This window comes from Podarcis erhardii, assembly GCF_964252035.2.
Source record: "Podarcis erhardii genome assembly, chromosome: 4".
Lineage (NCBI taxonomy): Eukaryota > Metazoa > Chordata > Lepidosauria > Squamata > Lacertidae > Podarcis > Podarcis erhardii.
The window spans coordinates 8,925,312-8,948,065 of record NC_138508.1 but is presented as its reverse complement, the minus strand read 5'-3'; the positions used below and the strand labels follow the sequence as shown (position 1 = coordinate 8,948,065).

The 22,754-nt window shown below is 46.0% G+C and overlaps 1 protein-coding gene across 6 annotated transcripts in view; it reads right to left on the bottom strand.

The window, feature by feature from the left end:
• Positions 1–1,086: 1,086 nt before the first annotated feature.
• The window catches only part of FCHSD2 (FCH and double SH3 domains 2), a 150,563-nt gene continuing 128,895 nt past the window's right edge, over positions 1,087–22,754 (bottom strand). For 2 of the 6 annotated variants that reach the window (XM_081860316.1, XM_081860313.1), the window contains exons 14-20: positions 17,254–17,388; positions 14,316–14,399; positions 13,678–13,855; positions 11,569–11,789; positions 7,973–8,102; positions 6,313–6,398; positions 1,087–4,133 (exon numbers count right to left, since the gene is read on the bottom strand). In XM_081860316.1, coding sequence (XP_081716442.1) covers positions 4,053–4,133; positions 6,313–6,398; positions 7,973–8,102; positions 11,569–11,789; positions 13,678–13,855; positions 14,316–14,399; positions 17,254–17,388 — 915 coding nt within the window. In that variant the 3' untranslated portion in view covers positions 1,087–4,052. Of the gene's footprint in view, positions 4,134–6,312; positions 6,405–7,303; positions 7,325–7,874; positions 8,103–11,568; positions 11,790–13,677; positions 13,856–14,315; positions 14,400–17,253; positions 17,389–22,754 lie in introns of those variants that run through there. The other 4 variants (XM_081860317.1, XM_081860318.1, XM_081860314.1 and 1 more) reach the window with 3 other exon arrangements.

The window sequence follows — 22,754 nt, the reverse complement described above, 5'->3', positions numbered from 1 at the left end:
TCTGATTGGCGAGCCCTAGACTCTGTGGTTTAACCCACAGCGCCACCCGCGTCCTTCCTAAAATTCTATGAGCACTGTAATATTGAGGATGTATATCAAACAAGCGTGTGTGTATGTATGAGATTGAAATGTATGGATGATGAAGTGGAAGAACTGGACATTGCTTTGGTTGATGGTTTTGTTTTTACTAGATGACCCTCAAGATGCTTCCTGCCTCTACGATTCTTGATCGTATTGATCTGTAAGTCACCCCAAGAGCCTCTGTCCGAGACTCTGGAGAGCCAATGCCGATCAGTCATGGCAATACTGAACTGAGATGGGCCAAAGGTCTGATTCAGGGTAAGACAGCTGCCGACATTCAGGTTTACAGTGGTGCCCCGCAAGACGAATGCCTCGCAAGACAAAAAACTCGCTAGACGAAAGAGTTTTCTGTTTTTTGAGGTGCTTCGCAAGACGAATTTCCCTATAGGCTTGCTTTGCAATGTCTTGTAACGTCTTGTGAGTTGTTGCGAGTTTTTTTCTAAGCCGCTAAGTCGCTAATAGCCGCTAATAACGCTAAGCCGCTAATAGCCGTGCTTCGCAAGACGAAAAAACCGCAAGATGAAAGGACTCGCGGAACGAATTAATTTCGTCTTGCGAGGCACCACTGTATAAGTAAAGGTAAAGGGACCCCTGACCATTAGGTCCAGTCGTGGCCGACTCTGGGGTTGCGGCACTCATCTCGCTTTACTGGCCGAGGGAGCCGGTGTACAGCTTCCGGGTCATGTGACCAGCATGACTAAGCCGCTTCTGGCGAACCAGAGCAGCGCACAGAAATGCCGTTTACCTTCCCGCCAGAGCAGTACCTATTGATCTACTTGCACTTTGACGTGCTTTCGAACTGCTAGGTTGGCAGGAGCAGGGACCAAGCAACGGGAACTCGCCCCGTCGCGGGGATTCAAACCGCCGACCTTCTGATTAGCAAGTCCTAGGCTCTGTGGTTTAACCCACAGCACCACCCTAAATCCCTTTATAAAAGTGCCCCACTTGTTCAAGCTTGATAAAAGGCAATGCCTCAGCATTCAATATGCACTAAGCCACACCCCATGATTTAAAGCCACTTTTTATTATTCAACATTTTATACATAATAAATACAAAGTTTTACAGCCAATATAAAGAAAGCATTCAAAGGTCTGCTTTCAAGTGTACTGTCGGTGTACACAGTGATATGTTCTATTGCATGCCCTGTATGAAGTTTAAAAAGGAGGTGTATTTTTACAACTTTTATTTTTTAAATAAAAATTAGCAGCTCTTACAGAAAATATTTTTAAAATATAACTAAGAAGATTTTTTTTTAAATAACACTTTCTGAATTTTGAGAGTCTGGGTAACACACACCAAAAAATATGCGGGGAGACTGGCCAACGAAATGGAACATGTTGATATTATTGGCAACGTTTTTCATGAAGCATTTTAAAATGTATGCAGTACAGCTCTTTAAAAAATTGGATTTGTGTTGTTGTTGTTTTTAAAAAACTTAAGAATAAGTTTGATAAACATTTTTTTTTAAAAGACCTCAAACAGATCAACAGGACAGAATTAGCACCCCCCCTGCAACCCCCCACCCCCTCCAAAAAAAATTCTTCACAGGAAATCTGCCAGATATTTGGCAATTGCTGCTGAAGGCGCTATTAGGCTTCAAACAGCTCCTCCCTTGCTCAGGCCAACCAAACGAAAGGGAAATAAAAAAATTGGCAAAAACAGTCATATGTCCAGAGACCCAGCCAAGATAATTTGTGCAAAGTTTTAAGATGAAAATCTCGTCAAACGGTTTCACGAAATGCAGCCACGGAATTAAAAAGGAAGAAAAAAAAGGAAGATGTACTCCATTAGGCAACAAAATGCAGAAACGGATTCTAGGTTTTACGCGCTTTGCAGGGGTCCGGGAGGGTTGGCTGGAGAACGGACATACAAGAGCTCTTTCGACAGCACTGACGTTTCAGCTCCAAGAACATTTCTGTAGGTGGTTTTTTAAAAAATATATATCCCAGCCCTTTGGTTGGAAACGACTTGGGATGGAATTTGATTCAAATGGTTGCCCCTTCTTCCTCTTCCCTCTTGAGTATTGCCCCTCAAGAGACTAATTCCACCCAAAATACATTTCCTCCCCCTTATTTGACTGTTATTCAACTACAAAACGACCGCCTCTTTTGTAAGTCGCAAGCGGCTTTCGCTCAAAGAAACCGGGGTTTGGAAGGGGCCTCTCCGCTGCGCCCCCCCCCTTGAGAACATCTACTTTCCGCTCTTCGCCCTCCAAAGTGGGGCGACGGAACTGGCAAGACCCCAGGGATGGCTTTTTGAGCTTGATTTGGGGAGGGGATGGTTGCGATTCCACTGCCCCTAGTCCCAAGTGCGGGGGGGGGGGAGAGAGGCAAGACGGAGGCCTTGTTGTCCATTTCTTTTGACCCGGTGCCATTTCCTCTGCCAGCAGGTTTTCCAGATTTTTTGCAGAGCTGGCTGGGGGTGGGGAGATTATTCGAAAGCCTTTTGGAACAGAGGCGATAGCTGGACAAGCAAAACGAGTGCTGCAGGCGGGAGGCGGCAACGGCGCCGCCGTGCCTCTTTCAACGCCGTTGGGGGTGAGGAGAAGAAATCAAAGGACTGTCCGTCTCCAGCCGACATCGCCGCTGCCCCCTGGGTCTGAGGCTGGCCGTTGGGCTTGGCGCGGCGTTCTGAGCTAGCACTACCCAAAGCTAAAGCTAGACACCACACGTCAATATTCTAAACATTTAAAACTTCTTCACTCTAGCCGGATGTTCCAGTGTCCAAAAGATACTGCTAATGTCAAGAGAGCAAACTACACAGCAAGGACTGGGGCCAGGAGAGACACAAGTACAAAAGGAGGGGAGGGCGGTGGGTTTGGGTGGGGTGGGGGGAACCCTCTCAAAGAGGAAATGAACACCTAGTTCCAGCTCTACGGTGAGAATCCTGCTTATTCAGTTTTACCCTAAGAAAAACATGTCGTTGCTACTAAGTCAGCATTTCTGTAGTAGTAGATACTCTATTACTAAATGCGCCGCATAAATATCAATGCAAAAGGAACGTTCAGCGCTGGGGTTTTCACTGTTAATTACGAAAAGAGGTGCGCGCGGAAGTAATTAACCCCAATAGGATCTGCAGTGCTTTTCTTTAGTTGTAGAATTGGGGTTTTTTTTGTTTTTTTGTTTGTTTCATCTTTTGTTCGGGGCAGGGGAGAGAAAGAGGGGGGGGGGAGAGAGGAGCCAGCCTCTTCTTTAACTTACACTTGTGTGCATCCCCTCCTCTGCTATACATTCTGATTAATAAACCTAATCAGATAAGTAACGCTACTTGAATAGGAAAAAGAATTTTTTTTTTGACACATTCCTATGGCAACAGTAATATACTGTACTAATGCACATGGTTTATGTATGCAAGACTATGGGCTGGCGTACATGCCCTGCTTACACCTTGCAGAAATGTATTCCTGTGGTGACTTTCTGTTCCTGCTGCAGCCCGCAAGCACCGCTTAAAATTGCCCCCATTTCCCTCATCAAGAGGTCTCAAGGTGTCTGATGCGACGAGGAAGGGGACCTCAACTCGTGGTGCTACATGCTGCAGCAGTGACGGGGAAGAGTCCACCTGCAGAACGGTTGCCGCAAGGGAAGCTGCGATCTGTAGACTGGCTGTAAGCGGCACGGAATGGGGAGCTCCCAGAAGCCTCCGCCGGAAACTGAGACGGCCAGCTTTTCAGCTGCAAAGGCGTTCCTCTGCTTGCTTTTTGTGCTAAAGGAGTAAGGATGGCAGATATATAAAGTGGAACCAAACAGCAACAAATTAAAAGGCACAAAATATTAATGACCGTGGGAAGAAGGGGCCACCGCCACGTCAGTAGCCCCGGAGAATCCTCCCGCTTCTCCTCAAGTCTTTTTTTAAAAAAAGTCTCTTCCATCATCATCATCATCATGCAAAGGTGCCCAAGAATGAGAGCTGACGAAACATCGCCAACATTTGGCCTTGATTGTAGCACTACTGCGCAATTCGTCCCCGCTGGTCACACCAAGGTGATTTCAACATCCTCAATCTTCTCTGTCGGCCTGCGATGCTGCGTGGGAGGGGGAGGGGCAGCTCGCACCTGAAACAGTCAAAACCGAGCATGAGAAACCAACCTGAGCACAGAGCCAACCATGGTCCTCATGCATGCAGTTTAAGAACAGAAGAGCCTGCTGGATGATGATGATGATAATAATAATAATAATAATAATAATAATAATAATAATAATAATAATAATAATAAAATTATTATTTGTACCCCGCCTACCTGGCTTGGTTTCCCCAGCCACTCTGGGCAGCTTCCAACAAAATATTAAAAATACATCAGAGTGTCGCACATTTAAAACTTCCCTGAAAAGGGCTGCCTTCAGATGTCTAAAAGTTTGGTAGTTATTTTTCTCTTTGACATCTGGTGGGAGGGTGTGTTCCACAGGGTGGGTACCACCACCGAGAAGGCCCTCTGCCTGGTTCCCCGTAACCTCACTTCTCGCAGTGAGGGAACCGCCAGAAGGCCCTCGGAGCTGGACCTCAGTGTCTGGGCTGAACGATGGGGGTGGGGATGCTCCTTCAGGTATACTGGACCGAAGCCATTTAGGGCTTTAAAGGTCAGCGCCAACACGTTGAATTGTGCTCGGAAACGTACTAGGAGCCAATGTAGGTCTTTCAAGACCGGTGTTATGGCCCACCTAGACCAGCATCCTGCTCTCCCAGTGGCCGACCAGGTGCCTGTGGAAAACCTGCAAGAAGGCAAGCACAAGAGCTCTCTTCTCCCCTCCTGCGGTTTCCAGCAACTTGTATTCAGAAGCATCGCTGCCTCCAACCGTGGAGGCAGAGCCCAGCCATCACGGCTACTAGCCATCAATAGCTCCCTCCACCACAAGCTGCCGCTGGTTGGGGTGCTCAGCAAAGATCTTGGTGGCTATCTCCCTATTTTACTGGTGGTGTACTTCCTTATTTACAGCAGTGGTGGCAAAGGGTGCCACAAATCAAGGGTAAAGTTACGAGATGGTTTGCCTGTTGTGCCAGGAGAGCTAAATGGAGCCTCCCATCTATTCAGTCTGCTTCTGAACATGAGATGCTGTGGCCATAGCAACAGGACTACTGCTGCTATGCCTCAAAGGTAAAGGTCTAGGGACCTCTGACCATTAGGTCCAGTCATGGTTGACTCTGGGGTTGCGACACTCATCTCGCTTTATTGGCCGAGGGAGCTGGCGTACACTTTCCGGGTCATGTGGCCAGCAGGACTAAGCCACTTCTGGCGAACCAGAGCAGTGCACGGAAATGCCGTTTACCTTCCCGCCGGAGTAGTACCTATTTATCTACTTGCACTTTTTTTGCATGCTTTCGAACTGCTAGGTTGGCAGGAGCAGGGACCGAGCAACGGGAGCTCACCCCGTCGCGGGGATTTGAACCGCCAACCTTCTGATCGGCAAGTCCTAGGCTCTGTGGTTTAACCCACAGCGCCACCTGTGTCCCTGCTGCTATGCCTTACTCCGGGGTTTTTATGCAAGCAGGCAGCCGACCCCTGTTGGAAAGAGTGTGTTGGGCTAGCTAGTTTTGTGGCTCTTCTTAGGTTCTTCATGCATCTAACGCCTTCCACATTTGGGGTGTGAAAGATTGGACGCCTCTCAGCATTGCATCGTGGAAAGAGGGTGATCCGCCACCAAACTCCTCTTCCAGCCTCGCCCCTGGGATCTGCTTGACTGCTCCAGCACAGCCTTGATGGGGGGGGCAGGAAGAACATAGTCCTGTCATTATATATCACTTCCTGCACATGCCCCCTGCCAGCACTCAAAAATCTTGCAAGGTTCCTGAGCCCCGTGGAGTCACAGGACTGCGCCACTGGCACCACAACAATTAGCCTGGCATCACTTGCTGCATCTTCTGTCTGGGACAGCATCCTCGTTGCCAGGACTGTGTGCCAATGCTGGCCACCGCTTTTGCTGCCGCCACCATGGCTGCTGGCATTGCTCAGGGCAACTTTTTTCTCTGGTCTACTTTACTGGGGAGCAGGAAGTAGAGGAACAGAGGAGAACGGGTCTCACCCTGTGCCACAACCAAGCTTACAAGCCTCTTATCCAAGAAGACTCAGCTACCCATGGCAACCATATCTCAGGCTGGCCACCAATGAAATGCAATGACAAAGTTCTGCCCAAAGGTGCAGCGTGCAGCAGACTGTTTCTAAGCCAGTTTGTGTTTGGCCCCAGTCAAAGCAACAACACTCAATTTCTATAGCTCTGTGGTGCGTTTAGAAAACTTACTGGTCTCAGTTTGCCATATGAAGTGCTTTCGGGAAGAGGTCGTGGTGGCTGAGAGAATCCAGGAGAGTTTGCAGTGTAGCTGTTTTCTGAAACTGGTGGGGGGTGGGGAGAGAAACAAAACAAAAACAAACTTATGTCAGGACTGGTGCAGCTGCAGGTCAGCACCGAGACGAGCAGTAAAGCTGATCCTTTATTCAAGGAAACAGAATACGAACAGATAAAGCTACGGGCAAGACTGGCCCCTGTAAAGCAGTTGCCAGAACTGATGATCTGTGCCCCCCACTTCCCCCTTAGTCACCTCCCCGTTCGGCTGTTTTCCCAGCAGTCTTAAACTCTGCTGGGAAGGGACTCGGTTGTCTTTGCTCTCCACACAAAGAACTCTGTGCCCTTGTAGACAAGGGTGGAGGGGAGCCAAATACAGTAGGACTGGCCGGCTCTTGTGAATCTGTTGCAGCCTCAGCCCCCACCTCCTCCTCAGCTGCCTGTCCTGTGTCTGCAGTGCTTTCTGCCTCTTCTTCCTTTCTCTCACTCCAGCCTGTTGCTTGTTCAGCACCCAACCATTCTGCCCCCTCCCTTCAAACTCTGACCTGTCTTCAGTGTCCCCACCACCACCACTCCCTGGGCTCTGAGCCTTCCTCTTCTCCCACCATTCCTCCTCGTCCAGCCAGTCCCTGACAATATTTGCTTCCAGACGAAATCGGTTACATAGGCTGCACCACTGACATATGCTGAGTGGAGAACTTTGGGATTTCAAGCCTTGTGTAAGAACATTAATTTTGGGGGGACTTTTTTCTTTTGCAATGGAGATTCACGAACTTCAGGGATGTGTGTTTTCTGTGTGGCCGCATAAGAGAACAACACCTCATTCAAAATTTAACATTCTGAGAGTCTTTATTTTCTGGTTATCCACCGCCGCTGCTGCCCCAGCTCCTGGTGTATGCAGGACTTTGAAAAGTCAGAAGTGCAAACCCCAGTGGTTTGCATTGCTCCCTGCTACAACCATACATTAAACCTGCTCCATCTTCTGACGGAAGTGACTGGCAGAGTCCAAGACCGGGGAGAGGAGATGGTGGAAGAAGATTGGAAAATTTAAAGTCTATATATAGAAATATTGTAAAATTAATGAGTGATAGAAAAATGTTGGAATGAAATTTTATGGCCTTAGTAGAAATGTTATAAGGAGTTAAGCTTAAATAAGTATACTAGTTTTAATGGAAATAAGATTTAAAATATGTTAAGACATTTATATGATAGAAAATAGAGAAAGATGGAAAGGAATTGCTGAAACAATTAATGGAAGTGGAATACAAAGAGGGAGGTGAGAGGAGGTCGATGAAACAAGGGAATGAAAGACAGAGCATGGAAAAGGTATGATGTATGCTTTTAAATTGTTTTTGTTTTGTTTTGTTTAGTTTATTGTGTTTAGTTTAATGTGTTAAGGTTGTGTTTTGTATTGTTTATATATTGTATTGTATTCTTTTCTTTTCTTTTGTTTTCTTTCTCTTCTTTCTTTTTTGTAAGCTTTAAAAATAATAAATATTATTTTTTTTAAAAAAATAAACCTGCTCCATCTTCTTACAAAATTTGGCTATTCTCTCATGCAGGGTACACAGCGACACCCAGGCTTTCATCTTAGCATTAGAGCTTTCATCTCTCTTACCATTTGTCGTTGGAGACCTTGGGAAATACTGGGAGCTTCTCTTATCAGGGCTGTGGAAAGGACTGGTTGGAGGCTGGTCATAGAGCGGCAGTGGCGCCAGAGAATTCTGGGGTGCTGGAGATGGAGATACCTGCAATCCAAGGAATAAACAGTAGGAAGAGCTGCGACAAAGTAAACCGGGTGGTTTCTGCCTACAAAGAGTCGTGCCTGCATAGTAGGCTCTTTTCAGGGTTATCTTAACAAACCATTTCAAACGACAGGAATAGAAGCATTCATTCATTCACCGTAATTCTGCGACTGGCAAAAATGTTTGGTTATTTATGAATCACTATATCCAAGACCGATTTGTCACAGTGATCCAAGGTGAGCAAACAACAAGTTAAAAGGATTACTTTGTAAGCTGCTTTTGGCTTCACAGGAAAAAAAGGAAGAAAGGCAGACATGCGTTTACATAACAAAAGCATAACAATTCTTTTTTAAAAAACCCAATGCATTGAAAACAAATTTAAAAGCAAGACTCTGAAATTGATATTACTGTATTTTTCGCTCCACAAGATGCACTTTTTCCCTCCTAAAAAGTAAGGGGAAATGTGTGTGCGTCTTATGGAGCGAATGCAGGCGAGAGGCTCTGCTCAGCGCTCCCTTTAAAGTGCCGCGTGGAGCGTGTGTGCGGCTCTTGGGGGCTTTTCTGCGAGGTGGGAGAAGGGAAGCCCACCAGTCCCTTCTCCCACCTTGAGGGAAAGCCCCCAAGAGCCCCACTTCCTTTAAAGAGCCACACGGGGCTTTTCTGCGAGGTGGGAGAAGGGACTGACGGGCTGCCCTCTGTCCCTTCCCACACCTGCCAGGCTCTGCTCAGCGCTCCCTTGTAAGAGCTCCCTTTCGTCCCTCGTCCCGCTTCGCTGGGAAGCCAGCAGAAGAGGCACTGCACAGCTATCGCTCTTGCTCTGCTGGCTTCAGCGAGAGACGCGCAGCTTGCTCTGCTGGCTTCTCAGCAAAGGAGGAGGGATGGAAGGGTTTAAAACAAGAAAAGCAAGAGCCGCCTACGTGTTCTGCGCAGAATATTTTTTTTCTTGCTTTCCCCCTCTAAAAACTAGGTGCGTCTTATGTTCAGGTGCCTCTTATGGAGCAAAAAATACTTAAAAAACAGCAGAGATATAAAATATCAAGCTGGAAAAATCTACACTAAAAAGCAGAACGGAATAAAACAATTTTAGGGAGGCCGGGAGGGTTCATGTAGACCTCCTGAGGGAGATAACTCCACAGCTGGAGATAGTTTCATGGGCACATCTGCAGGGCATTTGCAGAGCTTCCCCCAAAGCTCTTTGCTCAGTGAGATCTCCCTGTGTACCAGAGAACCCACAGAGCTCTGAGCTGCAGGCCTCTCCACCAATTAAGCAGTGTCAAAGAAGTGTGTGCCCTCGTGTGTGTAAACGCAGCATGGAGTTGCAGCCAAGTCTAGTTCCGTGGCGTGTAACTGAAAGATGCAAGTGGCCAAAAGCACGCATTTGCCACGTGTGTGGTTTACAGAATCAATGTGCTACAGCGAGGATCCGAGTTCGAATCCCCGCTTGTCTATTTTTTTTTTTAAAAACACACCAAATGCATGGGTTGCTTCATAGTGCAAAGCGGTTGAAGTGGTGTAAAAGATAAAGGCCATGAAGTTCACTGGGTGTGTTTTCAGCCCATGCCGCCACACAGGAATAGCCCCACATGCATCACCCTTCGCTCCTTGGAGAAAGAGGAGGCAACAAACAAACAAAGGAAAGAGGTTTTTAATGTAAAAGAAAGCAAGGAAGCAAGTTCAACAATAAAAAGTTGACTCACTACCCCAAAATGAAGGCGCATTTTTCAGAAATGAACACACTAGGCTGGAACTGCAAGAACTGGCAATTCTTCTGCTGCCAAGCTCTGTTTGATCTCTCAATGTACCACACAGAGATTAATTACAGGAAGGAGACGGGGAACTTCCTTCTTCTGCCTCTTATTTCCTTTTTGCCCCTCACCACTCCTTTCATTCTTTGTGCAACATCTGCTGTTAACCTTTGCCAATGTTCGAAGCACAATTAATATTAAATGGACTCGGGCAAAGAAAGCTGAGGGCTGGGGCCTTCGTTTGCAATTCTCCAAAAACCTCCCATTTACGCTGGCATTTAAACATTTCACGAGCAGCTACTGCCCTGAATCATAGGGGGAAAGTTAGGATCAGGTGGCTGTTATAACTTCCACAAAGGGATCCCAGGGTTTTGATGAGCACTTACAAAGACTAAGGAGCACAGAGGCACTGAAATAACTAGTTCTGTCAGCCCATAATGTGGTCTTGTCCTTGTAGAGCAGGCATGGGAAACCTTCAGGTCCAGCATACCTGAAGGAGTGTCTCCACCTCCATCGTTCTGCCCGGACACTGAGGTCCAGCGCTGAGGGCCTTCTGGCGGTTCCCTCATTGTGAAAAGCAAAGCTACAGGGAACCAGGCAGAGGGCTTTCTCGGTGGTGGCACCCGCCCTGTGGAATGCCCTCCCACCAGATGTCAAAGAGAAAAACATCTACCAGACTTTTAGAAGACATCTGAAGGCAGCCCTCTTTAGGGAAGCTTTTAATGTTTAAGAGGTTATTGTATTTTAGTGTTTTGTTGGAAGCCGCCCAGAGTGGCTGGGGAAACCCAGCCAGATGGGTGGGGTATAAATAATAAATTATTATTAAATTATTATTATTTTTGGCTCCACAGGCCAGATTTTCATCGGGGCTGGCTTCACAGGTCAAATTTGATTGGTGGAGGGATCTGCCCATCTGTCCATCACTTGATGTCACAATGACATTCAGGATTTCAAAGCACCTCGCAACCCACTGCTAAAACAAAGCACCTCCCCCATTTTTAGCAGGCAATTCTGATGCAAACCGCTTCCTGGATCAGGAAGGTGTTGTTGTTGCTGTTATTAACAACAACAACAACAATAATTTTATTATGTATAGCCCACCCATCTGGCTGGGTTTCCACAGCTACTCTGGGTGGCTCACAGAACATTTGCATTGGTATCACCTGTTAAAATGAAGACTCCCCCCCTTCTTTTTTTAGCAGGGGTTCAGAAACGGGTTTACATGGGATCCCCTGCTAAAATGAGTGGGGGCGGGAAGGAACTTTTGTTTTAGGAGAGGGATTTCCAAGCAAGCTCTTTCTGGAATCAGGAAGGGCTTTGCAACTTGCCAAGATGAACGGAATTGAACCCTGCTGCTTTGGCTGGGCACCTCTGTTCCCCCAATGGTGACACACACATGTAGGTGGAGCTTCTTTCAAATATTACACCTCTGCTGGACGTGTCATTGTGCGGAACGCTGCAAGCAGACCTTTCCGACAAATCCAGCAATCAAAGCTTGCCAGTGTTAAAGCGGTATGCCACCTGGCTCCTGAGCTCGGAGAGGAAGAGATTAGCTCCCAGATACTTGCCTGCCTTTGTTACAGTGTTAAGGGCACTCTCTGAAAAGCACAACTGTCTAGTGAAACAGGGGAAATGTGGCAATTGCTGATTACATTGTGGCTGACCAAGCCTTTGTCCAGTCCCATGCATGCCCATTCAGGTCACGGGCAAAATTCTTCCCATACCTGAGCATCCACAGCGCACTGAATCTCTCCATTTTCCGAGGCGGTTAGCTCTTCTACTAGTACGGATGGGAAGACCCCGACACATCCGTTGAACTCCCCTTCCCAGAAGCCATCATCGTCCTGGTTTTCTTTGTTCAAGATCCGGATTATCGCTCCCTCTGGGAAGGACAGTTCGTCGTCTGTCTGCCCCTCGTAATCATAAAGTGCTTTTACAAAACATACTGGGAAAGAAATGGCAAATGTCATGATACAAGAATCTGACAAGGTTCGAAACGTGTTTTAGCTGAATGTGCTTCCTAGATCAGTTTCTGCTGGAATCCTAAGGGTGGCTCCTGGAGCTTTTCCCAGCACAGCTATACAGTGGTTCCTCGGCTTACATATGCTTCAGGTTACATACGTTTCAAGTTACAGACTCCGCTAACCCAGAAATAGTACCTCGGGTTAAGAACTTTGCTTCAGGATGAGAACAGAAATCGTGCTCTGGCGGCACGGCAGCAGCAGGAGACCCCCATTAGCTAAAGTGGTGCTTCAGGTTAAGAACAGTTTCAGGTTAAGAACGGACCTCCAGAACGAATTAAGTACAGTGGTGCCTCACAAGACGAAATTAATCCGTTCCGTGAGGCTCTTCGTATAGCGGTTTTTTCGACTTGCGAAGCAAGCCCATTGACAGCTTAGCGGATTAGCGCTACTAGCGGTTTAGCAGCTTTTAGCGGATCAGCTGATAAGCGGCTTAACTGCTTAGGAAAAGGGGGGGAAAGGGGAAAAAACCCGCAGGAATTCGCAAGACATTTTCGTCTTGCGAAGCAAGCCCATAGGGAAATTCGTTTTGCGAAGTGCCTCCAAAACGGAAAACCCTTTCGTCTAGCGGGTTTTCTGTCTTGCAAGGCGTTCGTCTTGCAGGGCACCACTGTACTTAACCCGAGGTACCACTGTACGACTTGGGAGGGTCATATGTAAAAAGCAGTGTTGTAAGTGGCTGAGTGTGCCCGTTTTGTTATTTACTTACTACAGTGGTACCTCAGGTTACATACTCTACAGGTTACATATACTTCAGGTTACAGACTCCGCTAACCCAGAAATAGTACCTTGGGTTAAGAACTTTGCTTCAGGATGAGAACAGAAATCGTGCTCTGGCGGCACGGCAGCAGCGGGAGACCCCCATTAGCTAAAGTGGTGCTTCAGGTTAAGAGCAGTTTCAGGTTAAGAACGGACCTCCAGAACGAATTAAGTACGTAACCCGAGGTACCACTGTACTTCAGTTTCTATCCTGCCCTTCATTAGTTTATGATCCCAGAACGGGTTACAGAATACAACAAAAATACTCAAGCAGCAGGCTAAAATGATCAGTTTGGAGTCAAATATTAAACAGGCAAGTTTTCCCCCGGTGACAAAAGCTGGACAATGGCGGTGCTTGTGGGAGAGGTTTACGGATCATTTGGGCTACCATTTATCTTTCGATAACACCCACAATGCAACTGGCTGTGCCTTTGCAAAGTATAGTTGCTGTATGCAGGTATCAGACGAAAGAACTTAAGACAAGGATTCCCGGAATAATACCTTGTTTCACCCTGCTGGGCTTTGTCAGCATAGTATGCTCGGCTGTATGCAACTATACTTTGCAAAGGCATATGTGGCACATCACAAAGAAAAAGTTCATTTACTGCAAGTACTGCTCCTTAAAGTTGTCGCGTCTGACACTTGTATTCGTAAAGACATACGTGGAACACAAAAAAAACTTCTATTTGGACATTACGTATATAAGAACTGATCTATTTGTATTTCCTGTTCAAGTGCTGGTCTTTAATTGCTTCTACTTAATTTGATAATGTGAAAAGAGGTATGTTTATATGATGTATAAAGAATTCAGATAGTCAAACACAGCCAGTTAAGTTGTGGATTTATAGTCAGTTGGATAGTGTTGTGTACCACTTATCTTTCAGCAAACAAATTTGTTCTTAAACATTGCTTCCATTTATCTACGACATGTTTTGATCACTCTGCAAACTGCCTTTGAGTAGGAAAGAGTGGGACTCAAAACTTATGGAATAAATGTTGGCCACCTGAAGGACTGGAGCTCATCGCAAAACAGCAGAAGTTGCTGGCACTTACCGCTGGAGTCTCCGTTGAGGCTCCCTGAGACCAGCTCGGCTTCCGTTGAATTACTAGAAGTGTGAGACCGACTGTCCAACGCCGCCAGTGATTGCAACATGCTCAGGAGACTGTTGGAAGTTGGGAACTGCAGGTACTTCTCTGGGACATAGCCCACGTGGCCAGACTTATTCCGTGCCTGTGGGAGTTGAGAAAATGAAAGGCTTAAGAGAAGGGGGCAAATGGATGGAGGAGCATACAGTGGTGCCCCGCAAGACGAATGCCTCGCAAGATGAAAAACCCGCTAGACGAAAGGGTTTTCCGTTTTGGAGGTGCTTCGCAAGACGAATTTCCCTATGGGCTTGCTTCGCAAGACGAAAATGTCTTGCGAGTTTTTCCGACTCCCCCCCCCTTTCCCCCCCTTTTTCTAAGCCGCTAAGCCGCTTATCCGCTAAGCCACTAAAAGCCGCTAATAGCGCTAATCCGCTAATCGCAAGACGAAAAAACCGCTAGACGAAGAAACTCGCGGAACGGATTCTTGCGAGGCACCACTGTATATATACACCTTTCTGTCTTCCTTTTCCGTTAAAAAAGGGGCAACCTACCACCCGCCACGGCCCTTTCAACATGCCACAACGACAGGAAAAGCAAAATGATACCTTTACCCAATCTTCCATATCTCCATCTTCAATAACTTCCAAAACTTCATGTTCCTCAATGGTTAACTCGTCTGGTTGGGAAGCCTGTGGTGAAGGAGGGTGATAAATATCTTGGCATATAGATACTAAGGCTCAGGAAAAGGCAACTTCTAATGGGTCTATCGTAGCAGGGGAAGGATCAAGGATGCCACTCCCTGGTTGAAGCAGCCATCAAGCGATTTCTTGAAATCTATTCACAACTGAAAGAGTACCCTTCTCCCATATTAACCAGGTGCAGTTAATTATCACGCTTCCTAGAAACTTATTTCCTCAGGATGTGCATGCCCCCCAAATTCGCCTTGTATTTGTAACCTGGTCATTAAAACAAAACAAAACAAAAAAAATCTGCCAGAGATGGAAGGTCCTACCAGAGAGGAATGGCAAGCTAAGCTGATGGACTATGCTGAAATGGCAAAGCTGACTGGAAAACTCAGGAACCAAGAGGACAAAAACTTTAAAAAAGGATGGGGAAAATTTATAACGTATCTAGGAGACCACTGCAAGCAGATGGAAGCATTAGCAGGATTTTAATTTCACTTGTAATGTAGCAGATACCATGGATAATTTGGATTGACATAAAATATAGAGTATGGAATAATATGCAGTTGTAAATGTTGATAATAGGACCCATGGAATGGGTTGGGGGGGGAGTCGCGAGAGTCAGAGTAATCTCTATATATGGATATGCATTTGGATTGTTATAATTTTATATTTGTAAAATCAAATAAACACGGCTTAAAAAAATCGGATCTGTTTATATGCCAATCTTTGGTCCCTCTGCCTCGATGTGTGCTCTGGATTTGAAGCCGCGCTATAAAATGAAACTCTGTGTTCCTCATTCTGTATAGCGTAGAACCAAAAAAAAGACGGTCAGCCAATTGGTGCCAAAGAAGGATAGAACATTTTTTATGTATGCAACAACAGCAACAAGAATACTCATTGCGAAGTACTGGAAGACGCAAGATCTACCCACTCTGGAAGAATGGCAGATGAAGGTGATAGACTATATGGGACTAGCAGAAATGACCGGCAGAATCCGAGACCAGGGAAAAGAGTCGGTGGAGGAAGACTGGAAGAAATTTAAAGACTATCTGCAGAGGCATTGTAAAATTAATGGACATTAGAGTGATGTTGGATAAAAATCAAGTGGTTACCAGCTGTAATGTAGTGATTAAGTAATAAGTCATAATAAGTTACAACAAGTTATAATAAGGATTTGCTGAATTAAGAATTTTAATTGGAATACAAAAGGGGGAGGTGAGAGGAGGTCTGGGAAACAAGTTAATGAAAAGAAGTAATGGAAATTATATTTGTTTTTAATTGTTTTTACTTTTTTGTTTTTGTATTTTTGTCTTTTTTTGTGTATGTTTAATTTTCTGTATCAACTGGAAAACTTAATAAATATTTTATTTATATATATATAGAGAGAGAGAGAGAGAGAGAACGAACCAAAAAACGACTATGGCTTTTCTCACTTTTGGAAATCTCTTTGGGAACTGCGTCGAAAGGTAGCCCCTGAGCAGCACATTCAGGAGCTGCTCCTCTGAAAGGGGCCAGAGCCGGTGCAAAACAGTCCCTTCCTCCAAATGCAAATGGATTCATTCTAACTGAAACCTAGTGCATCACACTGAGGTCTACTAAGGACGCTTTGATTTTGAACACAGCTGAGGCTCCCACTGATGTCAAAGTCGGTATGATCGTTTGCTTACCAAGGCCTCTCCTCTTCCCGGAGGGGAGGGGTGGTGAGTGGGAGCAGCTTCCCGCAGCAGCAGGGAGGTGTATTCGGCTCCCTGCTTCTGATTCGCCCCGCTGCCGCGACCATGCCCTTCAGCCGGCCAATAAGGCTGGCTGGTGGGCAGGGTTAGCTGCATTTAAGGAGCTGCATGCTCTGTCCCCAGTCTGTTCCTGCTTGCATCAGATCTCCCTCCCTCCCTCCCTTTAGGTCAGTTTCCTCTGCGTATTGACCTTGCTATGGACTTCGGTTGGTTGGTAGGACTTTTTTTTTATCCGTTTGGCAAATTGGCACCAGCCTCTTGGTTTTTTCGCCTACCTCGTAGCAACTCATCACAACTTTGGCGGTTAGGCATTGGAATATGTGTACTGTGTTGGAGGATTGGGTATGCCCATCATCTACCCCTCCTCTTTTGGGTATCCAGCGGTCGTGGATCCTGTCCAATGCCCTGCTGGTGGCCAGGGCCATGGCACGACCCCCGGTGATGTCATGGGGGAGCTTCCAGTTGTATTTGCATCAACAAGCTCCTCCCACTGGTTGTTAACCCTGAAATGACTCCCTGCTGAGCAGGGTGGAGTTATGTATTGCTGTTTTATCCAGTGCCTAAGCCAATACTACTCACATGCTGTAGCCAATAAAGTTGTGGCCTTATTTTGCCCATTAACCAAAAATAATGTGTCTTTGTGTCATATTACAATCCTATGCGGTCCAGTATACCTGAAGGAGTGTCTCCACCTCCATAGTTCTGCCCGGACACTTAGGTCCAGCGCCGAGGGCCTTCTGGAGGTTCCCTCACTGTGAGAAGCCAAGTTACAGGGAACCAGGCAGAGGGTCTTCTTGGTGGTGGCACCCGCCCTGTGGAACGCCCTCCCATCAGATGTCAAAGAGAAAAATAACTACCAAACTTTTAGAAGATATCTGAAGGCAGCCCTGTTTAGGGAAGCTTTGAATGTTTAATAGGTTATTGTATTTTAGTGTTTTGTTGGAAGCTGCCCAGAGTGGCTGGGGAAACCCAGCCAGATGGGCAGGGTATAAATTCTTATTATTATTATTATTATTATTATTATTATTATTATTACTACTACTACTACTACTACTACTACTACTACTACTACTACGTGGGTGGCGGGTCCTCGACTCACAACAAGATCCCGCCCTTTTACATACCTTGTACGAATAAACAACTTTGCAGGTCAACGGGTAGTTTCTGAGCGTACCAGAAGGACTGGAGCTGCTGTCATCGAAAGCATCCATGCCATCTTCTAGCTCTTCCCCTTCCTCCTTTTCCATGTCAACATTTAGCTAATAGGAGAGAGATTGGAAGAGGAAAAACCTGTCACAATTATAAGGTAAAGGGACCCCTGGCCATTAGGTCCAGTCGTGGCCGACTCTGGGGTTGCGGCGCTCATCTCGCTTTATTGGCCGAGGGAGCCGGCGTACAGCTTCCGGGTCATGTGGCCAGCAGGACTAAGCCGCTTCTGGCAAGCCAGAGCAGCGCACGGAAACGCCGTTTACCTTCCCGCCAGAGTGGTACCTATTTATCTACTTGCACTTTGACGTGCTTTCGAACTGCTAGGTTGGCAGGAGCAGGGACTGAGCAACGGGAGCTCACCCCGTCGCGGGGATTTGAACCGCCGACCTTCTGATTGGCAAGTCCTAGGCTCTGTGGTTTAACCTACAGTGCCACCCGCGTCCCGCAATTATACCTACAACCTAAAGGGAACACCAGCAGGACACTTGCCAAGTGAGGATCCAAAAGCAAAGGCAACAAGGGGACCGAGCTGTTGTCAAGTAAAATTTTATTAAACGGTCACAGACCAGATTAACTCGTACAGCTAGTCAGCAAAAGATAACACCGGAAAAACAAAGGACAATTTCAATACAGATTAGGCCATAACGGCAATTTAAAATTAGACAGCATAAATAAAATTAAGTATTTGCCTTCGCCTGCATATTGACATTGGAAAGCTCTTGTTTCCTGCGCCTAATAGCGGCTACACAGAATTTGGCAACATTGATCGTAATTTCAGGGACCTTATCTTCTACCAAGGCTCTCATACATAGGAGTTCTGGTTCATTTTTAAGCTTTTGTAGAACTGGGGCAATAAAGGTCAGGCGTAGGTCCTCGTAATAGCTACAGTGCAGCAATACATGCAGACTTGTTTCCACTTCCGATGAGCCACATGGGCAAACACGTGACTCATATGGTTTGCCCTCATATCTGCCTAACAACAGGGCAGAGGGCAGAACGTTGAATCTGGCCAGGGTAAAGGAGTGTCTGTACTTAGGTATTTGTAAATCAGCCAGATAATTTGCGGGTGAGAACCCTCTCCCAAAGTCTCTAATTGTGGCGTGTTTATCCATTTTGCCCATATGACATTGCAGCTCTATGTCCCTAATGCGTTGGAGCACTTGACTTCTGGCACTCTCATATCCTGCCGCTATCAAGATCTGCGGGGAGAATCCCAGGCTTCTTATCTTTTCAAACAGGAAAGCTTTCCAGGTAGAATGAAAGGTGTCTAAGAGTGTTAAGGGAGCCAAACCGGCCGGGGAAAAAATAAGTTTTAACCAGTAGTGTATCTTTAGAGTCCACAGCCGTGCGTTAACGGGTAGTTGTCCAACTTCTAAGCGGACAGCTATATTAGATACACAAGGGGGGATCCCCAATAAACACCGATAGAATTTTGTTTGAAATGCCTCCATAGGCGCAAAATTTTTAAAACTGCAGACCTGGGATCCATAAGTGAGTTGTGGAAGTATTTTTGCAGCAAAAACCTGGGAGGCCGCTGGAACGTATTTTCCCCCTTTCCCATGAAAGAATCTTGTAAGGGCTTTATTGGCCCTTCCTGCGTTGGCAATGGCGTTTTTCATCTGTTGGTGCCACGAGACCCTTTCCTGAAAAGTTATTCCCAGGTATTTGAAAGTTGCTACCTGGTCAATAGGTTGACCATTAATTCTCCATTTGTGTTTCCTTCTTTTTTTTGAGAACACCATAATTTTAGATTTGCTGTAATTTATTGATAGTTGTTCCGCTTGACAATAGTCAGCAAGTGATCTCAAAAGCTTCCTCAAGCCAACGCAGGAAAAGGAGAGTAGGACTGCATCGTCCGCATACAGAAGCACCGGGAGGGGCATACCTGCCAGTTTGGGAGGGTGGACATTTTCTTTCGCCATATTTACTGCTAGAGAGTTGATATAAAAATTAAATAGTGTTGGCGCGAGGACACATCCTTGTTTAACCCCATAGTGCATTTGAATTTCTTTAGTTAGATGGCCTGACCGATCGCATCTTACCCTCACCCTGGTGTTTTCGTATAGACCACGGATAACCGAGCTGTTGAGATAACAACATTATTTGCCAAGAAGCCGTTTAGGCACCACTGCTGCCCAAACAATTTCATTCTACCTTGGATATTATCCCAGCTGTGTAGTCAGTTATGAAAAAAAGCACCAAATCAAAAAGGTGTGAATTGCCTTGTACGCCTTCTCCATGCATGAGTTAGAAAGCGACCGACAAGTTGGCTTGTGCGATCCTTCCCTCCTATGGAAATTCACTCTGTGTGTCTCTCTCCTTCCCTCTTCTACGTACAGAAGCAGCTGCACTACTTTGTGGGTGGCAAACCTCTCCGACTGCCCCCCGCCTCCTGTTCGGAAGCCCCGAGTCACTTGTAGTACCTGCCATGTCTCAGTTTGACCATCCATGGAGAAAAGCATTGGTTTTTTTGTACGTAGGGAGAGGCTGTAGCACAAAGAAAGTCAGGAATCTCCTCTTTTCCTCCCATCAATCGAAAAATCCTGGAAACAACTCTCTCCAGACAACCCTGGCTCGGCATCCTCAAAGGAACGGAATGTGACTGCTGACAACTTCAGCGTGCACCACAGACAGTGCAGAGTGCTGCCAGCAAACAGAAATGGCTCTATTTTGCATTTCCTATCTTTTGGTGTTCCAGCGCTCTGGTCTTTATGCCAGCGTTTCCCAAACCTCTGATATCCGGGAGGACTTGCAACATTACTTGAATTGAAAACTGGAGGCATGCTCCATTCTTTCACATTCTAAGCCCTTAGGGTCCAAACTTCTAGCACTTTCAAGTTTTGTAACCCATATGGCCTTAAGACAACAGTATGTTAATTACTCCTCAGTTTCCACATGAAGAGGCAATTGACAATCAGATTATCCAGTGGATTTATGGACCCTAAATGCCTGAGAAGCTTCAGGCCAGGAAGTCCTGGAACTGGAGATCTCCTTTTTAAACCAAGAGACTCTTTCCGGTTTACATGAATTTGTGGGGAAACAAATAAGAGCCTGGATTCTGCAGCCACTTAGGGCCCTTTTACACAATCACCTATGCTGAGCAGCTTGCAATGCAGCTGTCCAAAAAGATTTAACCGGCCTCCAAGGTGTTGCATGTACAATTGTCCAAGGTGTTGCATGTACAATTCAGAAACTAGGGGTGACAACATTTGCTGTCTCTTGAATCCTTTGTATTTCATGCAAGGGAAAAGTAAATGTGCAAACCAAGCAGCGGGGTTCGCTCTGGTAGGCCTATCTCCCAATTCCATAAACAGTCACCAGGTAAGTCAAGAAAGAGGTGTGGCAAGAGGCAGGATTTTGATCTCACTTGTAGTGTAACAATTATCATGGAAAATATGAATTGATATAATAGTTAAAGTGCGGAAGAAGAAGCAGTTTTAATTGTTTAAAACGGGACTCCAGGGAGGGGGTAAGTCCTGAGATTCGGAGGAATCTCTGTATATGGTTATGTATTTGAAATTTTAAATAATTTTGTATTGTAAAACCTAGTAAAAATGATAATGATTATTTTTTAAGAGTCACATCCGGACGTTATGAAGTGGTTCTCTGTGCACATGAGTACAGCCGTGCCTTGGAAGTCAAACGGAATCCATTCCGGAAGTCCGTTCGACTTCCAAAACGTTCGGAAACCAAAGCGCAGTTTCTGATCGGCAGCAGGAAGCCCTGTCGGACGTCCGGCTTCCAAAAATAGTTCGCAAACCGGAACAGTCTCTTCCGGGTTTGCGGCATTTGGGAGCCAAAATGTTCAGGAACTAAGCTGTTCCAAAACCCAAGGTACAACTGTATTTGATCAAGTGAGGCTAAGCAACGGGATATCAGCAAAGCATATGCACAGCTCCAAAACAGCCTGGAAGCCACTGCTCCTGCACAGGGAAGCTGGAATCCCAAGAAGAATGTCAAAGAAATGCCAACCTGCAGAACGTAAACCAGCCCCCAGTGCCCCCTCATGCTTCGAAAACATCACTTTGAAGCAGAATAAACATTTTAAGAAATAAATCAATAAATCAAAGAATGCTAGCAGGATGTAACTGAATAGGAAGTGTACTGGACATTCTACTGAAAGTTTAAGATTCTAAACCAAAAATGTTTTTTTTTAAACAACAACCAATTGGAAGCCTGCATTTATTTATTTTTTAATGTGCAATACAACTGCTGGCAGCCTGTAAATGTCACAAGCTAGAAGCTGGCTCCACTCTGCTGCAATTGCTATTGCCAGTTCAGCAGCTTGTAGTCCTATAAAACGTGGAACACAACCAGACTGTGCCTACAGACACCTTTGTTGTCATTTAAAACACAGGGTGATAGCTACCTGAAGTCATGAACAGCCTAGAGAACCACCAAAATGAATAGACTTAAGTTCATTTATTTCAATTGTCTTTTCAGAGTATGAGTAATTTTGGGTATCATTCATTTAAAAACATGCTCATTTGTGAACAGCAAACATTTTGAGGAGGGTGGGGGAGAGGTGCTTAAATGTGCAATGTGCAAAGCAGAACAAGCAGTATTCAGGATATAGGAAAACTAGAATTGGAATAAATTGTAATTTTTGAGGGCGGGAGGAGGAAGTTATTATTGTGGAAAAATTCCGAAACCACATTCAAAATTGTGAATAGCCAATCCATGTATGCTTGATGCTCTAATTGGATCTCTTGATCTTTCTAAAACGAATCTGCAAGAACCTATGTGTTCATAAAGGGCAATCCTCTCCTGTCCTACATTTCTGTGCAAGTATATGGGAAACTGCCAACCTAGCAGTTCCTGCCAACCTAGCACTTCGAAAGCACGTCAAAATGCAATTTTGGAAGGTAAACGCCGTTTCCGTGTGCTGCTCTGGTTTGCCAGAAGCGGCTTAGTCATGCTGGCCACATGACCTGGAAGTTGTGCGCCGGCTCCCTCCGCCAGTAAAGCGAGATGAGCGCTGCAACCCCAGAGACGCCCACGACTGGACCTAATGGTCAGGGGTCCCTTTACCTTTACCTATATGGGAAAGTTGGCTGTCCGCAGCAATCTGCTACACACAGTAAGCATCAGCAACCGGGACAATTCCACGCCTCTCCTGCTACATCCTTTGGGGGCCATTCCGCTAAAGTAGTGAGGTGCGAACGAGCCCTGGCTGCAGCCGCAGAACTTGGCAGCAGCCCAGCTTGGAAAATGGTGGCAGGGCCTAACCCACCAGCCTTCACTGCTTCCTCAAAGTGAGCCTACAGTAAAATGACTTACTGACGAAAGCTCTGCACAACCTGCAGATGAAGAACGAAGGGGCCCCAGTGGTATTAGCAAAGGTAACATGCAATTACAAAAGCTGCTGTCTGCACAACTTGGATCAATGATGCATGAGGCTTTCCTGCCCTGAGAC